At 42.0% G+C, this 19465-nt stretch overlaps 1 protein-coding gene across 5 annotated transcripts in view; it reads right to left on the reverse strand.

Annotated features, from left to right (window-relative positions):
* Positions 1-699: 699 nt before the first annotated feature.
* The window catches only part of ADNP (activity dependent neuroprotector homeobox), a 31587-nt gene continuing 12821 nt past the window's right edge, over positions 700-19465 (reverse strand). For all 5 annotated transcript variants that reach the window (XM_070801884.1, XM_070801881.1, XM_070801883.1 and 2 more), the window contains 3 exons: positions 11192-11304; positions 9311-9403; positions 700-6163 (listed from right to left, as the gene is read on the reverse strand). In XM_070801884.1, the coding sequence (XP_070657985.1) occupies positions 3056-6163; positions 9311-9403; positions 11192-11299 (3309 nt within the window). In that variant the 5' untranslated portion in view covers positions 11300-11304 and the 3' untranslated portion in view covers positions 700-3055. The remainder of the gene's footprint in view (positions 6164-9310; positions 9404-11191; positions 11305-19465) is intronic.

The raw sequence follows: 19465 nt of genomic DNA on the forward strand, positions 1-19465 counted from the left end.
CATTGCCTAAGGGAGGGGCAGAAGGCTGACCAGCTGCTCTGTGGAATCCAGATTCAGCATGCTCTACCTAACCTCTTGGTAAAAATCAGATCCATCACTCAGGCTAAGTGGCTCTCAAGCTGTAGTGTCAAGATGATCTGGGAGCCCCACCTTAAGATTTAGTCCACAGAGCAGGGAGACACCCGTCTATATGGCGGTACTCATTTGGCAAAAGCAAGGTGAATCGCCCCTAGAGAAGTGTTTCAGGTGGGGCATTCCTCAATCTTTGATATAAATCATTTTCAAATCTTTTTGCTCCCTTTTGAAGAAGTGTGAATCTTTACAAGTGGCTAGACAGACACAGCCATGGGGGTTGGGAGGGGGAGGAAGGGGCATTTCCTTTTCTGCTTGGAATTTAAGAGGGAACAAAGAGCTGTTTGCTGAAGACCCTCGTACTACTCAATGGTAAGGAACCAAAGATGGGACAAGAAAATGCTTCTACGTGCTGAAACGGGAGAGAAACCACAGTGCTTACTCAGTTTGAGTCTGGAACTTCTGGCCACAGAGGGCAAAAAGTGCTCTGGAATTTTGTTTTTCCTTGTTCAAAAGAAAATCTACAGGATTATTCAGTCTACAGTTATAGACCCTCTCTAATTAGAAGATGGCAGAAAGCCAGCTTTTCTTTCCAGATTATTCCAAAAGCAAACAGTAGCAACGGCATTGTTTTAAAATGGCTTTTATTGAGACACTTTCAGGACTTCTCCAACAGTTTTTACTGGGGAATCTTTATTTCCAGTCCTTAGGTGGCTAAACTCTTTTCCCCCTGCTGACAAGGCCCACTCACACCACCACAGCACAGAAGCGTCCTCATCTCTCTGCTCAAATGTCCAGCCCGGAGCACACCTCCCCACCCTCAACCCCTATACTGCACAAGTCTCACTAGTACTTCATGTAGGACTCACAAGACCAGGCTAAATTCTTCCTATTAGGCAGAGTAATTTCAAAGCAAATGTGAGATGGCTTAAATGCAGGTAAGACATGTTCTCAACGCCACCTTTTCTGATTAGGTAATCTGCAGCATCTTGGATGTCCACAGAATTTATAATCTATCTGTGTGACAGTTTAAAATAGCTCAAAAAAAAAAAAAAAAAAAAAAAATTAGCTCCGTGCCAGCTCCAAACACCCTGAAGGTTCTAGTCCATTCTTGTGCTTTCTCCTATATTGTTCTGAGAGGCACAGCTTTACATTTTGGGGGGAGGCTGGTCAAACTTTTGCTCTCGGGTAACAAAAGCGTTAAACTGAACTTTCTGGAGTCTTAGAAATCATGGAAACTAGTCCACTTCAGAACTCTTTAGGCCAATGTCCCTGAAAGGTGACTGACCAGCCTCCGCATGGACTAAAGAGCATCCATCCCGTCATGTTACCGCCACCAAACACACTGGACCACTTCTGCCACCTCCTAACTCCCTGTTCTTTGGTACGGGGTCACTCGCGCCCTACCAGCTCCTGCATCTTGATAGCCCCCAGAACATGTGCTCTCCAAAGCCTTTCTCTTAATAGCAAGATGGTCCAGAGTTAAAAGAAGAGTAGTTGCCTGGTTAGTACAACTGTTCCCATTATGAAGTGAAAACTAACATGGACTTCATTTAGAAGACAGAACACCAGGGTAGTAAGATTCTGCTTGCAAATCAATGCTTATTTATGTTTACATCCTTTATCACTGAGACATTTACATATCTAAGCAGGTTCTGATCCTTAACAACAGGGGACCTGAAAAAATTCAAGGATGTTTATTTTAGTGATTAAAAAGGTAACAGACAAAAGCCAAACCGAACCAAAGAATGTGTAACAAGAGCCTTGAGAGAAAGCGTTCTTTATGCCATTCCTGGTCTTCCACAAGCTTCCTCGGTGGCTGCGCCTCCTTCTCTGATGAGGCATCAACTGGTACAAGACGTGACGGACACAGAGGACTGGAGGTGTAATAACGCAAGTAAGTATCTACATTAAGCACAATACAGCAATTTATTTAGATGCTTAAAATGAATACAAAGGGAAATAAAGATCACAAAATTATACATACTACAACAGTGTGTCATATATTAGATGGTATAAATGAATACACCAGGGTGGTGTTTAACTAAAGATAAAACTAAATATCCAAAAAGCAGCACTCATTGGCCTGCTGCTTCAACACAACACACTTCCATACAGATCTAAAAGGTGTCAAAATTAGTCGCTGCAAAGTCAATTCTTGCATGTGATTTTTAGCTTAAAAGATTTCAGAAAACATCTGAAATACCAGTTTTTGTTTTTGTCAGCTGTAATGTCAAGGATATTCAGAACAAGAAAAATTCTATAATACAAGAGAGTCCAGATATATATCTTACGTGGCTGGCCTCTGTCGCGAGATTGTACAAGGTTATGTGCAAAAACTAAGTCTGTCCCGAAGTCCACACTAGCGTAGTTTCAGGCTTTTGCTAGGTCAGCTAGATACAGCGCTTATTACACAGCAAGGGCAACACTAAAAAAGAAAAGAGTCTATGATGGGTACACAGTAACAGTATCGTAAGCTTCACTTGAATAGGTCTAAAAGACTGTACAAATATACATTTCAACTATTCAGAATGAATACATGAAAAAAATTGATTTCCCCGAAGTCTACTGTACACACTGGACTGGTAGCTTGTGTGCTGGCCCTGCACGACCATTGTAATCAGGAGAATGCTTCTCAAGGACGTCCAACCAGACACTGTTTTACAGAGGGAAAGAAATGGTGAGACGGCAGATAAAACAAACCTCTGCTTTTTCTCATGTGCGTTCATGAGCCACCAGCTTATTGGTTTTTCACATTTAGTTACTGTGTCTGTCACAGAGCGTTCTAAAGCCAAGATCAGCCAATCACGTGTCACAGACTTAGAAATGACCACTGGGACTGGAGTGGCCACATGTCCCCACCGCCTGATGACCCGGCACTCGAAAGGCAGTACCAGTTAGAACACAGCTTTGCAGTCGTAACTGAAAGGAGAACAGAGTTCCAGGCCGCAGCATTTGTCACCAAGGCCCGAGAGGCCGGCCCTTAAGCCTGCTGGCTGCTCAGTTTGACCCCCGTCAAGCTGCCGTGCATCGGGTCGGCCACCCCGTCGGCCATGCTGTCAAACTGCTCCCCATCCTCACTGTCAATGGTGCTGTTCTGCCACTCGATCTGTGGGGTGGATAAGCGCTCATCGTTTTCAGTGGCATTCTTCCACTGTGACTGGTCCTTGGACCAAAACCCTTCAACTTTTCCATAGGAACTATTCTTCCACTTCAACTGCTCTCTGTCTCCTTGCACGGTAGCCTTTTTTTTGGCAGCTGGCTTACTGCTCCTCGCGTCTTCACTCTGGGAAGACTCATCGGACCAGGTTCCTGCTTTCATCTCACACGTGTTGTCCTCAAAGTCTGACACCTGTTGGGAACCAGGGCCGCTCTCAGATGGAGAAGCACCATCTTTCCACTCAACAACATCATCTTGGTCAACCTCACTATCAGAGGCATCATGCATTAGTTTGGTTGGCTCCTCAGTCAAATGAATAGTTTCATATTTTGAACCATCCTCCGCTTTTTGGTCTAGCTTCTCAGATTCTAAAGCATCTTCAGAAATTACCTTCGGTATGTGTTCCTCTGGGTTATCATTAGGGATTTTAGGCTCAACTTCAAAAACAGGGTCAAAAGGGCTATCACTTCCATTGGATTCTTCCTCCAAATTTTCAAAACTGTCTGAGGAACTGTCATCTTCCTTCCCAAGATTGAGCTTTTTGTCTGCTGTTTTACTAGCATTGACTCTGGAATCCTTCTCATCGTGATTTTCAAAGAGCCACTCAGCATCAAAATCCATCTCATGCTTAACTTTGTTTAGCTCTTTCATGTTGAAGCCCAGTAACACACCAGGCTTGTACTTTTCACAGTCTCTGACACACTTCTTCCTCTTGTTACTAAAATGGGAAGCAATGTCACTCTTCCACAACCATAAGCTTGCCGCCAGCTTCTCAATTTCTCTCCTGGTGGGATAAGGTTGTTTGTTGAAGTATTTTGTTAGGAAGCTTTTCCTGGCTTCATAAGAATCATCTTCATGACCCTTAGGGTCTAAAGCTAAAACAACAGGCTCCTCAGGCTTCTCTTCAAAGAAGCCAGGTGAATCGCTATCTTCATCTAACTTTCGCTTCTTCAGCAAGGGGAACTCCATTTGCTCGTAAGTGCGCTTCACAGGTGCCAGGCCTGGGGACTGGTTAAGCCGCGAAGGTGCATTTGTCTTGTCTTGGCCGTTCTGGGTCTTTCCCACACCCCTGCAGTGAACCAGATGCAGAGTGATGGTGGAGGCGGTCATGTTGCTGGTATACACACCAAGGCAGTGGATGCACTTGTAGGTGAGCTTTTTCTCCACTGGGTGAACCGTCTGAATCACCTGGTGCCTCTCTCGTAAGTGATGTGCAAGTGCGTCAGATATGGGTCCTTTCAGGATTGAAAAGCAAAGAGGGCAGAGGGTTTTCCCGACATCTTTTTTATAGGGCACTGCAGCTTGAGGTGAGCTTTTAACAGGAACATCTGCCTTTTCCTGCACTTTTGGCTGTGGCTTTGGAGGGATGGGTGGGTTATTTTGGGCATGGTAAGCAACAGACTCAGCAGGAGCATCCCTCAGGTTATACGTGGTTACAAGGAGATGGATGTTAGTGTGACTACCCTGCTGCAATGTCAAATCAAAACTCAGAGTAGAATCTGTTTTAGGTCCCATCTCTTCGTCCACGTGAACCATGCGCATGTGAGCCGCCATCTTTTCCACGTCATTGAAGGTTGACCGGCAATACGGACAAGACAGACCATGAATTAGCATGTGGTTGAGCAGAGTGTCTGTGGGCAAATAGCGATTACAGTAAAGGCATTTGCTAGTGAAATTGTGTATTTTCATAATGTAGTTGGCTACTGCTGGGACTTTCTCAGCTTTATGTTCTTTTTCGAAGTGCACGCTATATACATTTTCAGGAAACAGCTCATTACAGATGGTACATATTTTCCACTTCTGAGTTGAGGAAGTATTGGGTGGTGGAGGGCCAGTGGCAGCTGCAGTTGGCTTGGAGCTGGACTGACCTAATACTCTGGATGCCTGTGACTGGGAGAGGGATGGAGACTTTAACTGGCCTGAAGAGAGAGACGGGGCATTCGGAGACTGCAGTGAGTATCTTGCTGGCGCCTGGGTCCTCTGCTCTGACCCAAGACCGTAAGATCTTCCATTTCCACTTGGAAGTAACTGCTTCACAGACTGAGACTGTTGAGGGATGGAAACCGGTGCGTTGCCACCTAGCCCCAGTCTCATTGACTGACCAACGCCATAGCCCTGGCCTACAGATTTGACTCCATAGTTGTTCTGCTGCAGGTGAACATTGGACATCATGTTGACACCTGTGGAATTTAAGTTAGGCTTTGGTATTGAGAGTCGATTCACCATCTGCTGTGATGGCAAAGACCGTACGTTTCCAGAAGCGAGGGAACCAATTCTTGACTGGAGTCCCATGCCCTTCTTCTCTTGAGGTTTGGGAGCAATTAGCATCAGGGGTTTGGATCGGGGAACCACCACATTTGTGTGACCAATCATGGCAGTGACCTGATAGCCTATGCGTTCATGGTCTTCAATGACATGTTGTACCAAAGCTTCGTAAGACTTTGGCATAAAAAGGCATCGCTTGCAGTGAATACTACTTTCCTCCCGGGCATTTGTGCCTAAGGGGACTGCACCATTGAGTGATTTTTCTCCTGCCTTTGCTATGTAAGGTGCTGCCACATGCTGAAAATGTTCCCTGTAAATGTGCTTCCTAACTATTTCATAAAGCGGATCTCGGTAAGTGCACTTCTTACAGTAATAAACCGCTTGCTCTACACTGTCAGCCTGCTTGGGTTTAAGGCCATCACTCTTGCTTTTATCTTTGAAAGTGCTGAGGCTGCTACTTGGTGCGCTGGCGTTTGGAGCATGAAATATTTTAATGTGTGTTTCCAAAGTCTTTTTGTCTGCATTGAACGTACAGTAGGGGCAATTAAGGAGAATCCTGTTTTCAAAGTCTTCACTATGGACATTCCGGAAATGACTTTTGTAGGCAGAGAAAAATTTTGAAGAAAATGGGCAAGCACTGCAGCAAAAAGGTTTTGTCCGATAGTCCTAAAGAAAAGACAAAAACTGGAATCAGAATGCCACTTCAGATAAGCATTAACAGGTTCTAGATTTTTTTCCCCAAGATAGTGTTGAAGAGACAATGCAATTTTTAGAACTGAAACTGTAATGCATTGATCTGAGTAAAACTTCCTTCTGCAAAATGCATAATTCATAAAACATTAGGTTGGTGCAAAGGTAATTGCGGTTTTGGACTGAATTTTAAATCATTATAACTAGGCTCAAACATATTTTTATAAATCAAAATAGGAACCACGACAATCAACACATTTTTGCCAATGAGAAGTAAGTTTGTTTATTCCTGCAGCGTGGTAAACACCTGTGCTTCAGGAGTCAACCAACTCTTGGAAAGCGTTTTCTGCCTCCTGCTGGTTGTGGAAGCGTTTTCCCTGCAAACAGCTGTCAAGATGCTTGAGGAAGTGGCAGTTGGCTGGCAAGAGTCCAGGTGGACACGGCGGCCGAGGCGGACCTTCCGGCATGTGCAGCCTGTGAGCGCCGCTGTGCCACGTGCGCCGGGTGGTGCTGTGCCCGAGAACCGGGCCCTTTCTGCTGACCAGCGCCGGCTGCAGGTGGTCGAGTTTTTGGTGCGTCTCATCGATTTGCTGAGCGTACTTCTTGTAATGATTTCGTCAGGATTCAGAAAGCTACAGTGGATCAGACAGGCAGCAGACCACCAGACTGTGACCACGTTCCTTCTTCGGTGCCAGCATGGCTTTGGGAAGTGCTGTGGAGCTTCCTCTCAGTCCAACCACTGAGCTGGTTGTCACCATCTGTCATATAAAATCCACTTCTTATTGCATGTCACAATCCGATAGAGAAACGGTTCACTGTTGTTGCGCAGAATAAGAGAAGACACTTCAAAACGACTTTTTGATTTTCGGTTAGCTTATCATGAGACACCCACTTATCGAGTTTTTTCACTTTTCCAATTTGCTTCAAATCGTGAACAACTGTAGAATGGGCAATGTTCAGCTCTTTGGCAACTTCTCATGCAGTAAGAAGATCAGCTTCGATGATGGCTCTCACCCGGTCATTGTCAACTTCCTGGTCATTGTCAACTTCCGATGAGTGATCACTACGTTCCTCCAAGGCTCTCGTCTCTTTCACAAAACTTCTTGAACCACCAGTGCACGTACGCTCGTTAGCAGCTCCTGGGCCAAATGCACTGTACTGCTAGTTGACTCCGCTGCTTTACAACCCATTTTGAACACGAATAAGAAAATCACTTGAATTTGCTTTTTGTCTAACATCCTTTCCATAGTCTAAAATAAATATAAACAGCAAGTAATAAGTCATTCACAAAAAAACATAAAGTGAGACATGTGCATTAAAACGTATAACGTAACTGCATTTATTTAAGTGTATCCCAACAGCAAAGGTAAATGTCAACATACAAAAACCGCAATCACTTTTGTACCAACCTAATATAAACCCAGACGAAAACGCGGTTGTAAACTACTAAACACTTATTTTGGTGTTACAAATAAAAACTCCATTCAGAATTTTTCCTCAGTGTTTTTAGAAAAGAACAGTCACATTCAGTCACATTTGCTCACTGGTTTAGAGAAACCCAAAGACAAATGGCTTCAAGATAAACATTTTATAATTAGAAAGGACAAAGAATAAGCTAAGTGAAATCACTACAATTACTCTGTAAGTACAGCTGTTAAGTTGCTGAAGGTTCCAGACTCACTATACACTAAAACTCAGGCCCCAAAGTGTTCTAGTGCAATTAGGCCATACAACATAAAGACACACCTTTGATCCTTTCCATCATGGAAAAATTTTCATAGAAAAAAAAGGGCACATTTTCAAAAATTTCAAACATTTCCCTCCTCTGATCTAAGTAGAGTGTAGTATTCGGATTTCACTGAGATCAAAACCCCACTGATCTGAAAAGTCAGCTTTCTTCTGTAAGCCATGCTGTTCCTTCTTCTCAAGCAAGAGCAGTTTCAAAAGAAGTAATGAAGTGACAGCTGCTCTGATTCAAATTAAGAAATTAAGTAAAAATTCCTACAGAATGTGGGGAATGCAGGATATTAAAAAGCCAATAAAACAAGCACTGCACAATTTACTAGTGTCAAAGAGCAACTTACAGAAACAGTTCATCAACATCTGTGCAGTTGGTCCTTTCATGATAGAGGAAACACAAGTTTGGTGAGAGGTGATCATTTTTTTCTTATAAAAATCTACCTTGTTTCAGACACTGGTTACAACCAAAATGAAGTACTGTGCTTTTCCTTCTCTGGTATTGGTAAAACTGAATTAACTAAGTGATGTGTCCTACTGGAAGCTTTCCTATTTTAAGGCTGCTGGTTAATACCCTTTCCTGGGTTATTAGTAAGAAAAGAACCAGATGACATCACATTTCTGAGGTGGCATTTAAAAGTACTAACTCCCTGCCAAGTATGTTCCAACGGATGAACAGATACACAATCCAGAATTCAATCACCACTGAAATAAATGATGGTGCAGTTTGAGTTGATGATCACTTCTCCCTGGGAAGACACATCGCCCGTGGCCCTCTATCTTTTGTTGTAACATCACCTATTGCTTTTTGTCGGCACTGCTGGTGCCTTTGATTACCTAATACCGTTTGTAATTCCAATCAGTAACAGTTAAGCTGCCCACCTCTACCACCCTACAGAGCCACCTATCCCATAGCCCGAGTGCTGGCTCAGACTACCCCACAGAGGCTGGGTGACGATACAGACGAGCAAGAAAACCTAAATGGAAGAAAGAGTCCTGACTTCCCCTTTATAGAAAAAACAAGGACTGCAACACAGAAAAATGATGGATACCCTAGATAAACTGAACACTGGACGGAACACTAGAGAATCAGAAGAACCAGAATACTTTTGGCAGGGTGAGAGGAGGAGAGGGGAATTCTGGTATACATTGGGCGTTACAACTTTTAAGTAACAAACTTTGCTATTCCTCTTACATATAGTTTCAGGACAATGAAAAAAACTAGACCAAAGTTCTTCCTATTTTTCTCTATCTCTTAGGAAAGTATGAAATAATAAATTTTTAACACTTTCCACATTAGGTTGTCTACAAATAATGTAACACTATGAAAGGCCCAGAACTGAAAAGGGGAAACGCTGCCTTGGGGCAGCCTCCCGCGCCGCTTACCTGGTTCTTCGTAAGCGAGGGGTCCCACAGTCCTACATCCTCCCATGTAGTGTTTTTCAAATAAAAGTCATTAGGTTCAAACTGTTTAAAGTCCTAGAAAACAGTGAGAGAAGTTTCAAAAACATGGTATTAATTCTAGCCCAACTTGACATATAAATCCTCTCTCTTACTAGGGCTGGGGAGATGAACAGAAAGTCAACCCCACCCAGAACGAGACGAGGAGTAGTAAGGTTCTTAGGAAAAACAAAAGGGCACGTAGGTGTTACAGTGAACACGGTACATCAACTGAACATTCTCCTCATGGTCACCAGGTTTCCAAAGAAACCACTGGAAGCTCTACTTAAGTAAAAAATTAAGCCATGTATTGATACCAAAGCACCCTTCTTAAGAGCTGTACCTCATCAGCTGTAATATTAGAGCAGAGCGTAAGACAGCGACATTCACTCAGTCTTAGCACTACAAATGTGGTATTCTGGTTCCGTGAAGAAAAATGTTCTATGGAGATGGGGGTGGGGTGGGATTGGACTAGAAGGAAAACTCAGGATTTCTGAACCCCCAAAGGAGGACAGCTACTCAAAGAAAGCATGTGATATTATGTTAAATTACTCTTATGTAAAAATTTGACCCCCCCCCCAAGCTTGAGCTAGGAATATTAAGTTTTATGGTAAAATTCCTCTTGTTCCCAAAAGGTTCACAGTTCAGAGTGGAATATCAAGTATACATAAATATATTCCAGAGTACGTAGTGGGTGTAATAGGGATGAACAAATCAAATGTAGGATAGGAAAAGTACCTTTAATATTTGCACTATTTATTCTTGTGAAGATTACCCCACTGCATGGGAAGTAAATGGACTACTTCATCAGGTAGATCTACCTGTACCTGAAGTATTGGAGAGGGTGTGGAGTGAACTTCCACACTGGGGATGACATAGCTAGAGAAATCCAATTCTGAGAAGCTTTAGTCTTCATGATATGCCCCTAGAGTATGTAAGGGAACCAGGAAAAGAAAACCTGTTGCATGAAGGAAATTGCTTTTTCACTTTCAATTTCTTCCCAACATTTACCAAGTGCCTGTTGTGTGCCCAGCACTGTGCTAGGTGCTGAGGAGACACAGATGGGCAAGGTAGTTACAGTCCCTGGCCAGCTGGAACATAAAAGGCTAGTGGGAAAAACAGCTTTAAACATTTCTTTCCAATCAGAGGTTTCTGATCCACTAAGCACAAGATCAGAGTAATGAGATCTAGAAGAGGAGACCACTGCACTGGTTATCCCACAGGGCTGGTAGAAAGCTCACAGAATAAAAGCCGAGAAAAACAGTTTGTAAAGTGCAAACTGTTCCCGAGGGAAAGACAATAGTCTACGATGGGTCAAAAGGGCCTACAAACGCTCAAACCCGAGGAAAGAGACGACGAGCTCCCAAGCACTGCGCCTCAGCAATCAGGAGGCCGGCCAAACACTCAGGCACATCGGAAGGAGAACGGGCTCCGGAGTCCCACAGACAGACCTGCCACATGCTCAGCTGTGAGGGGACCTAGTCCTTTGCTGGTTCTTCACATGCGTATCTGAGAGAAGAATTCCTATACCCCCCTAGGGGCTGTTTTAAAGGATTTGAATTTAGAGACCATTTTAAAGCACCTAGTAGAAAACGTCCGACGTGGCACGTTCTCAGTGGTAACTGCTTTTGCTTCAGGACGCAAAGATGAAAAAGCCCACTTTAGGGAGAAGGGAACAAGTTAGGCTAATTGAGAAAGTTCTAGCAAAGCTAATGCTGCAGTTAAACTTCAGAATCGAATCTAAAAACGAACGATCCTGGCCACCGACACAAAGTAAGGGAGCAGAAGCTGAGTCGTGTGAAAATTAGAAAACGGCATGCTACTTACTTCTATGTGTTCTTTACAGTATTCCAACCCAATGTCACTAAGTATTTTTTTCACAGTTTTCCGGGCTTTTCTTAAACTGCCAAGATTGTTGACAGGAAGTTGGAACATAGTTTCTATTGGAAAAAAAAATTTAAGTCAAGTCAAAACACGAGCAACTTGCAATATTTACTAATTCCACTGATGGTAGGATCATAAACCCTGGCCCAGTATGACAAAAAAAGGTGAGTAGATATCCTTATCCAGTATGTTCTGAACCCTTAAAGGAAGCACAGCCTGACCTTCTCTACCTCTAACAGGACATTTTATGCTGTAGATGACATGAATCCAGTGAGGCAGAGTTCTGATCAGACCTTTAAAAAACTAGTTTGGGATGAAATATTTAAAGTTGAGAATTAGGATTATATCCCAACCGATTACTTTAAAATCAAATGTGAATGTTTTTCTCCTTGTGATGTTGAACCTCTGAAAACAGAAAAATGTTCACCATTTCAGTGTCATTACCACCTAATCTTGAGTGCCAGAGAAAGTAAGTTTGTGTTGCCTGGGAACTATCCTGCAGATTGTGACGGGACTGGGAGTTTCTGCACACTACCCAAACTAGGCATGGATGGCCGTGTATCCCGCCCCACAGTCGGCACCACTCCTGGACAAAGGCACTCTCGTGCCGTGGAGTCAGTGCAGAGACGGGGAAAGCCCGCACTAGGCGTCAGAACAAACGGTTAACTGACAGAATCAGGGGATCCTTCTGAGAAAGGAAAAGCTTCTGTGTATATGAGGGAACTGAAAAATTATTTAAATGACCCAATACATAAAAGCAGAAATTTAGATCCACTTTTCCAAGTTCCTTAAAAACAATGGTTAAGAAAATAAGATAAAACTTGGGCAACTGATAATTTGTATGGCTTGCAAAGTGACCATGAATGTTCCCTACACAGCAGGGTAAAAATTTATCATTGACTTAATAATCTAAATAAAATTTACAGGCTATAAAGTAACTCTAAAGACCAAAACCAGGCAGAAACAAAAGCCAATACATTAGGATTTAAAGTTCAGTACATGCAAATCTGGCTTTCTAATCATTAAGGCTGTCACTCTCATACCACCACCGTTTGTAAACCACGATCATAAAGTCAACTAATTCAACTGTGGTAAGATAAGTTACTGCACTACTATTCTAGAAATCAATATTAACTATGAAAAATGAGGGGGAAAATGAATCTTACCAAAAACCCCAGCAACTTCCAGAAATCCTAAATCTGGATATATTACCAGAACTTGGTATACCTGAGGCCAAAAGCAGCATGCAGCTGAGACAAACGTCCTCACGATGGAACCCTAGTTAGTCATAAAGCATGGCTCTGGCGTCCTCTGCACACTCTGCATCTCATTCTGCCCAGTATTTTAGCCAACAGACAGGGAAGTCAGTTCTGGTGCAAACTGATTTGCATTAAAGGCCAAATTCACTATCCCTTATGGAAATTTTATTGCTAAATTGTTTTGAACCATCTTTTTGATTCAAAAAATCTGTTGCTTAATAAACTGATTAAAAAGAAAAGAAAAAAAAAAAAAGGTTCCCACAAACTAGGTCATTTAGAGAAAACCACCTGACAGAAAAGTGTTTCAGAAATAAAGGAGGTGTTCTAGGCTAATTCTGAAGAGACCAAGCATCACAATGAATTCTGAGAAGAGACATCTTGTTTCTCCATTCATTTCATAAACTCTCCATGGGCCCAAATCCAATTCCTTTGGAACTTCCATGTTAATCCCATTCCACTTCAGAGCAGAGATGTGACCCAAAGACAGCCCTTTCTGGTTTTCCCTGCCTCCTGGAAAAGCAGCTCAACATCTTAGTAAAACAAATATAGAAAGATTTGGAAATGTCACCACACACAGAAAACATCCTGGGGAGTCAAACTGCAGCTCAGGATGAAAGAAAACCCCATTTCCTACGGAGAACACCAGTGTTCTAAGTGCCCGCCCCACAACAGCTAACAAAGTTGGTGTAAGACTTCCGAGTGAGGCACACCTCACTGCTCCATGGTACCCAATGTTATCTACCTACAGCTGTGAAAAAGTTAGAATATGCTCATAAGGGAGCTTAGCTACAAAATCTTACATATAAAAGATGATTATTTCAGCCATAAAGTAAATTTCTTCAGTTTACTTGAGTTGAATGAAACAGTCTTATAAATAATGACACTGCTTACTGGAAAATGCTGTACAGAAAATGGTTATTCTACAACTAGCTAGGAGGAATCCAAGTTAAAGTTTACATTGAAAGATGAAAAATATTCTCGGTTAAGATGGTAACTGTCTTCATAAGCAGGTTTCTGACATTTCTCATCATCTTGGGAATTCTATCATTTGCCCCTTTCCCTGGATGAAGGTACCCTTCACGGAGACCATCTCCAAAATTTTGTCCATCTGGAGCTAGAATAACACATTCATGTGTGTTAGCACCCTCAAAAACAATTAAAACTTCCTCTAGCTTTTCACTTACTGAATAAAACACTTTTTTCAGATATAAAGCAGGTACATGGTCTAGAAATACAATGAGTAAAGAAGGCTCCCTCCTACTCCTATCTTCCATTTCCTGTGTGTATTTCTTCAGTTTTTCTATGCCGACAACAAGCCAAAGATTCCTTGAAAGAAAGTCTCCAACAACCTCTATCAGCTAATGTTAGAATTATTATGGGTGATTAGAAAAAGAACTCAAGGGCCCTATGTTTTTTAATTTTTTTCCCAGCTCATTGCTTGCTGTTAAGAAACAACTTCAAATCAACAGCTTCCTTTGGGGTTCATTGATGTTATCTATTTGATTCTTGTTTAAAAACATTTAAAAGACACTGGCCTCTGCTTCACCCCTTAAAAGCCTTTTGAATCAGAAACTGAATCAAAGGGCCCACACCTTCCTATTTATTCTGTTCTTAACTGGGAAGGGAGAAGGACAGAGTAAATAGGCAGTTGACTGCCTGAGGTTAAGGGGAACTCCTCACTTCTGAACAGACCTGAAAATATTCACCATCATTGCTCTTAGGGAGGAAGGTGTCTTACGATAACATCAAACTGCCTAGAGGTGGGCACTGAAAGGAGTACAGAGGGATGGGCATGCTCTCCAGATTTGCCCCCAAGTGGCTAACCATTCTCATGAGCCTCCTTGGCTATCAGAATGGCCACTTTCAGCAGGTCAGCACCACTATCCGAATACTAAGGAAAGCTTCCTTTAGCCAAACCATACACTTCTGGGCTCACAGCATAAAAAAGGGGAAAATATCCAATTTAATAGAATGAAACCACTGTTCATCGGTTCATCAATCATTTGGAGCACTTTATCCATTAATGTGCTAAATATAGAGAGCTGAACAGGATACAGTTCTTCCCCTTCAACAGCCCATCTTGCTTCTCGGGTATACAGCAGGCACTGGGTCACTGGAGTAAAGGAGATACTCGTTCCCCTCCCTGTCCAGCTTCCTCTTGGAACCGCCAGAGCAGAGAGTATATGACTCTGGTTAACCAATTAGTGTTCTCTCTCTGAAGATTCTGATTAAGTACAGACTTTGACATGTGCCCCAAACAGGGCTAACAGTGAGCATGAGAAAAGCACAGAACAGAAAACTCTCCCGCTGCTGCTGCTAGATCCTCAATCCAGCTGTGCCCGAAAGACAGTCCTCTTGATTTCACCATTCCTCCCCCAAACTTTTCATAAACAAGTACAAGCACATCATCACTTTTGCTTAAGTTTTAGTTCATGGTGCTTGCAACCAAAAGTTTTGGTAGTGGGAAACAGAAGAGGAAGTGAGTAAGTAAGAGGGAAGATTGGGAATTTTATGCAAAATAATTACATTCGTGAACTGGGAGTAGTAGGAATTTGTCAGGAAGATACAATTATTCTGAAAGAGGCATCGGGCCCTGGTTTCATTAATTAAAAACAAAAACACTTTATAGGAAGAGTAAAACACCTGGTAAATTCTAAAAGATTTTGGGAAAAGTTCAAACTCATTAATAATGGAGTTAACATTACTAAGTCTTCTATTAACTGAAGTGAATTTTGGTTAAGCATATGCCATCTGATGAACTACACTTAAATCTTCAATTTTTGAGAATGATTTAAATTCACTACTGAATATTTCAGCCATATTCCTTCTTATCAATCTCTGCAAAATATACCCACACCTACTGATTAGGGCCAAAACACTAAAGTTTTACTAATAACCCCGGCCATATTCCCTCTCAGAAAGTAACTCCTTCCTCAGAAAGCAAGAGTCAGATGATTGAAATGAAAATATGTGATCTGAGGCCATAGGGTACAGATGATTTAAAACCATATGAATTCTAACTATACATAAGACTGATCAAATGCATGAACCTCTTATCTCAAAAGCAAAAATACTCCTTCACACCTACACAACTACAAAGAGGTAAGTAAAAGCAGAAAGAGCCTGCCTCACGAGAAAGTATCTACAGGTCAAATCTTGACAGAAGGATCATGACACATCAATGACTGTGAACTTTATTTAGGCAAAGAGGTCATTAACTGACAAACACAATAACCATCGTTTCAGAAACGAGCTCTGCCAGGAGGCTTAAACCTTGTCAGGGGCTGCACTCAGGCTCATCTGGGCCAAGAACACGGAGAGGAGCCCAACAGACGACAGTGCTAGTTCAGGAGGCTGAAGGCAAGATGTGTAGGACCAACAGACAGCAGGGCTTGTCTGTACACTGCAGTCCCTCAGCAAAGACACCATATCAAGGACAGCATCATTTTGTCCCTGTTTTTAGAAGAAAAGCATTTATAATTGCGCCATCAAAGTAAAAACAAAACAAAAAGAACCCCCATGAAACCCAATATTAAACCTTTGTCTGCTGCTGCTGCTGCTGCTGCTAAGTCGCTTCTGTCATGTCTGACTCTGTGCGACCCCATAGACGGCAGCCCACCAGGCTCCCTCGTCCCTGGGATTCTCCAGGCAAGAACACTGGAATGGGTTGCCATTTCCTTCTCCAGTGCATGAAAGTGAAAAGTGAAAGTGAAGTCGCTCAGTTGTGTCCGACTCTTAGCGACCCCATGGACTGCAGCCCACCAGGCTCGTCCTTCCATGGGATCTTCCAGGCAAGAGTACTGGAGTGGGGCGCCACTGCCTTCTCCGAAACCTTTGACTAGCCATACATAATTGAGTCAGGAAAGAAAAAAAAAACAACCTCCAAATCAAACTTCTACAGATTATATTTTAAATAACTGCAAGTATGGATCTAGTACAGCATTTTCCAGTATACAAATTCTTCATATTTTTATGTGCATTCTTACATGTTTCAAGTTGCTAATAAAAATATATGGTGCTAATTTAACAGGCCAGCAAATACAGAAGTAAATACAGTAGTGTGTCCTGGTTTCCAGCACCTGCAGGCATAACTCTGATACTTTATGTAGGAAGTGAAATCTGAACATACGCTAGAATGACAAGTACTATATCAGTTATACTAGTGAATGCAAATCTACAATTTTCATGGAGAAAAGCATTTCTAACACTATTGAGAGGCAGACCAGACCAGGTTTTTGGTAAAACCTGAACATAAGTTGCTCAGTCTAAACCAGTGGTTTCCACTGCCCCCACCTGACCTTAAAGAGATGAAATCCTTGTTTTTAAAGAAATCTTACTTGGGGACTTCCCTGGTGGTCCAGTGGCTAAGACTCCTCACTCCCAATGCGGAGAGCCTGGGTTCGATTCCTGGTCAGGGAACTAGATCCCACATGCCACAACTAAGATCAAAGATTCTGTGTGCTGCAACCAAGATCCAGGGCGCCAAATTAAAAAAAAAAAAAAAGAAATCTTACTTGAAATATGAAAAGGATAAAAAATGGAGAGAGGGGCTCAGGTTGATAGAAAGAGGAAGAAGGAAAAGTTCTCCAAGTCTCTCATTGAAACAGTAACTTGTCTAAACTAAGCTCAATATGCAAATTTATGCCAAGGTCACCCAAAGCATTAAATCTGATGGCTAGAGCAGAATTCCAGTGGTTTACTGAAAATCTCCCCTGAATAAAATTACAGTCTTATCAGAATACAGTTACAGGAAGCCCACAGTAAGCTTAAGAATTAGGACACAGTTTATACTCCTCTGTTTTCTAAACATTTCTACATTAAAGCTGTTAAAAACAAAAACAACAAAAAAAACACCTCTCTGGAAACATCTTTTTGGTAAGGAGTTGGGGAGAATCAAAGGCCAGAAATGATGCCATTACTAGTGAAGAAAAAAAAAAAAGGCAGCGATATATTCTAAGTCAATAAAAAAAATCAGGAAGACATTCAAATACATACTACAATATATACTACATTCAAATACACTACAGTATAAACAATTTCAGTTCTGGTACATCATCAACCCAAATTAATATGTAAGAAATTCAGATCCTAAATACTTAAAACAATATTCCACTTAATGTTGGTACAAGTATTTATATAACCCAAACTGGGGTTTTTAAGTCAGTATTTGAAATTGCTTTAAACCACTGATCTAACTAAATAATATTTAAAGTTATGCTCTTTTCTAAGAGGCGTAGGCATTTGAAGAGAAACAGGAAGAGAATTAAAGCATCAGGTACTCCACTGCTACCCATGATGGCACTTAAAAATATGTGTGTGATGTCTTTGTGGAAACATTTTGGACCTGTTAAGTTAAAAACTACTCAGGCAGAAGGAAAACTTCATTTCCATATTTCTGTCACCCCTCAGCAACATATTTAATACTATAAATATCACTCACTGAGTAAAAGTGTGGTCACTATAAAACACTTTCTTTTTATAACCAATTAAGTGTTTATCTTTCCTGACTATTCTGGGATCCCAAGTGGTGAACACAGACACCTTACATGCTTTGCAGGTTGTCACTAGCCCTACATTTAAATTAAGCCAGATGTAAAAAGGTTTATACATTTGTATTTTAAGGAAATGAACCTTGTAAAGCCTTTCTAGAACAACCCTCTGATGAGTGAACACATCGGGAGTGTAGAGCCTACATCCAGTCTGGAAGCAATCACCCCACTCAATCTTTTCCTAAAACACAGACCCGAACAGAAGCAGCTTATCTTTCAATTTCCTATAACTGTGGGCAAAAGACCTTCCAGATGCCACAGGCTCTTCACATAAAAGGCAGCTGGGTGTCCTCCTTTTCCTCTCTTCCTCAATCTCAAACACCACAAAACAAGTAACTGACTATCCAGGAATAGAATGCTACTCTGGATTAGTGGATAAAACTGTGCAGCATAAAAGAAAGTTCAGTCTCCTTTTCACCAGAAAATGTTCAGTAGTGCCAAGGAATTTGGAAAGCCCAGAGGGATCAGAAAAAGAAACTACTTTGCCAATGAAGATACACTTGCACCAAAGGTAAATTTAAATACTAAACATCAATTACGTTGCTTAGGATAATCATATTAGAACACTGTTAATAAAGACAAGAAGCAAATAGGAAATGTAACTAATTTTTCTTCTGTTCTTAACTACTAACTGAATTTTTCCCACTATTCTTTCAGTTTGATAATAAAAGAAACCCAATTAAAAAAACATTTTCAAGTTTTTAACCAAATCAGTTATTAAACCCCTTATAACTAAGTTTTCCTAACTATTTCTCTGGTAGGTAGACTGTATTTATGCAAGGCAAAATGTCTGTATTCTCTAGATACAGCATCCTGTACAGAAATGTTTTATCACAGGGACACTTCTGTCCCCTCTCTATCAACAGTGTGTGACTCTCTCCCACACACAGCTCTGCTCTAAGAGACTGTCTGCCTGACTGCTTAGTGTGAGCGAAGCACAAACCCCACCAGGCAGCTTGTCCCGCGCGGAACAGTTGTGTTCACGAGTTTACTCGACACGCTCTGAAAGCAGCCCACGACTCTCGGTTCAGCTGCGTAAGTCTAAACACTGAGCTGCCCAACAGCCTTTCCAGGTGTTCACCCCTCCCCGCTCCCCTCCCAGGAGCCCCCTCTCCAAGCTCCCACGCTCAGTGCTTCTCACAGCTCCTTCCCTCCTCACCTCAGCCAGTCCCCAGCAAATGGGCTCCAGCTGGCCAATCTCTGGTGCCCTGTTAAAACATGGTTACTTCAGGCGTGACATGATCAGGCCAAGAGGGACAGTGCTTCCATAGTTCTCAATATGATTTTTAAACTAATGCTCCTAAAAGGTGCATCTGTATTGGCTGCATTCACTTCACACACACGACTACAAACAGCCTTTTTCATTTTGGCATCATGTGCCATCGTTTTCAGCATTAGCTGGTTTAGCT

This window comes from Bos indicus, chromosome 13 (assembly GCF_029378745.1).
Source record: "Bos indicus isolate NIAB-ARS_2022 breed Sahiwal x Tharparkar chromosome 13, NIAB-ARS_B.indTharparkar_mat_pri_1.0, whole genome shotgun sequence".
Taxonomy (NCBI): domain Eukaryota; kingdom Metazoa; phylum Chordata; class Mammalia; order Artiodactyla; family Bovidae; genus Bos; species Bos indicus.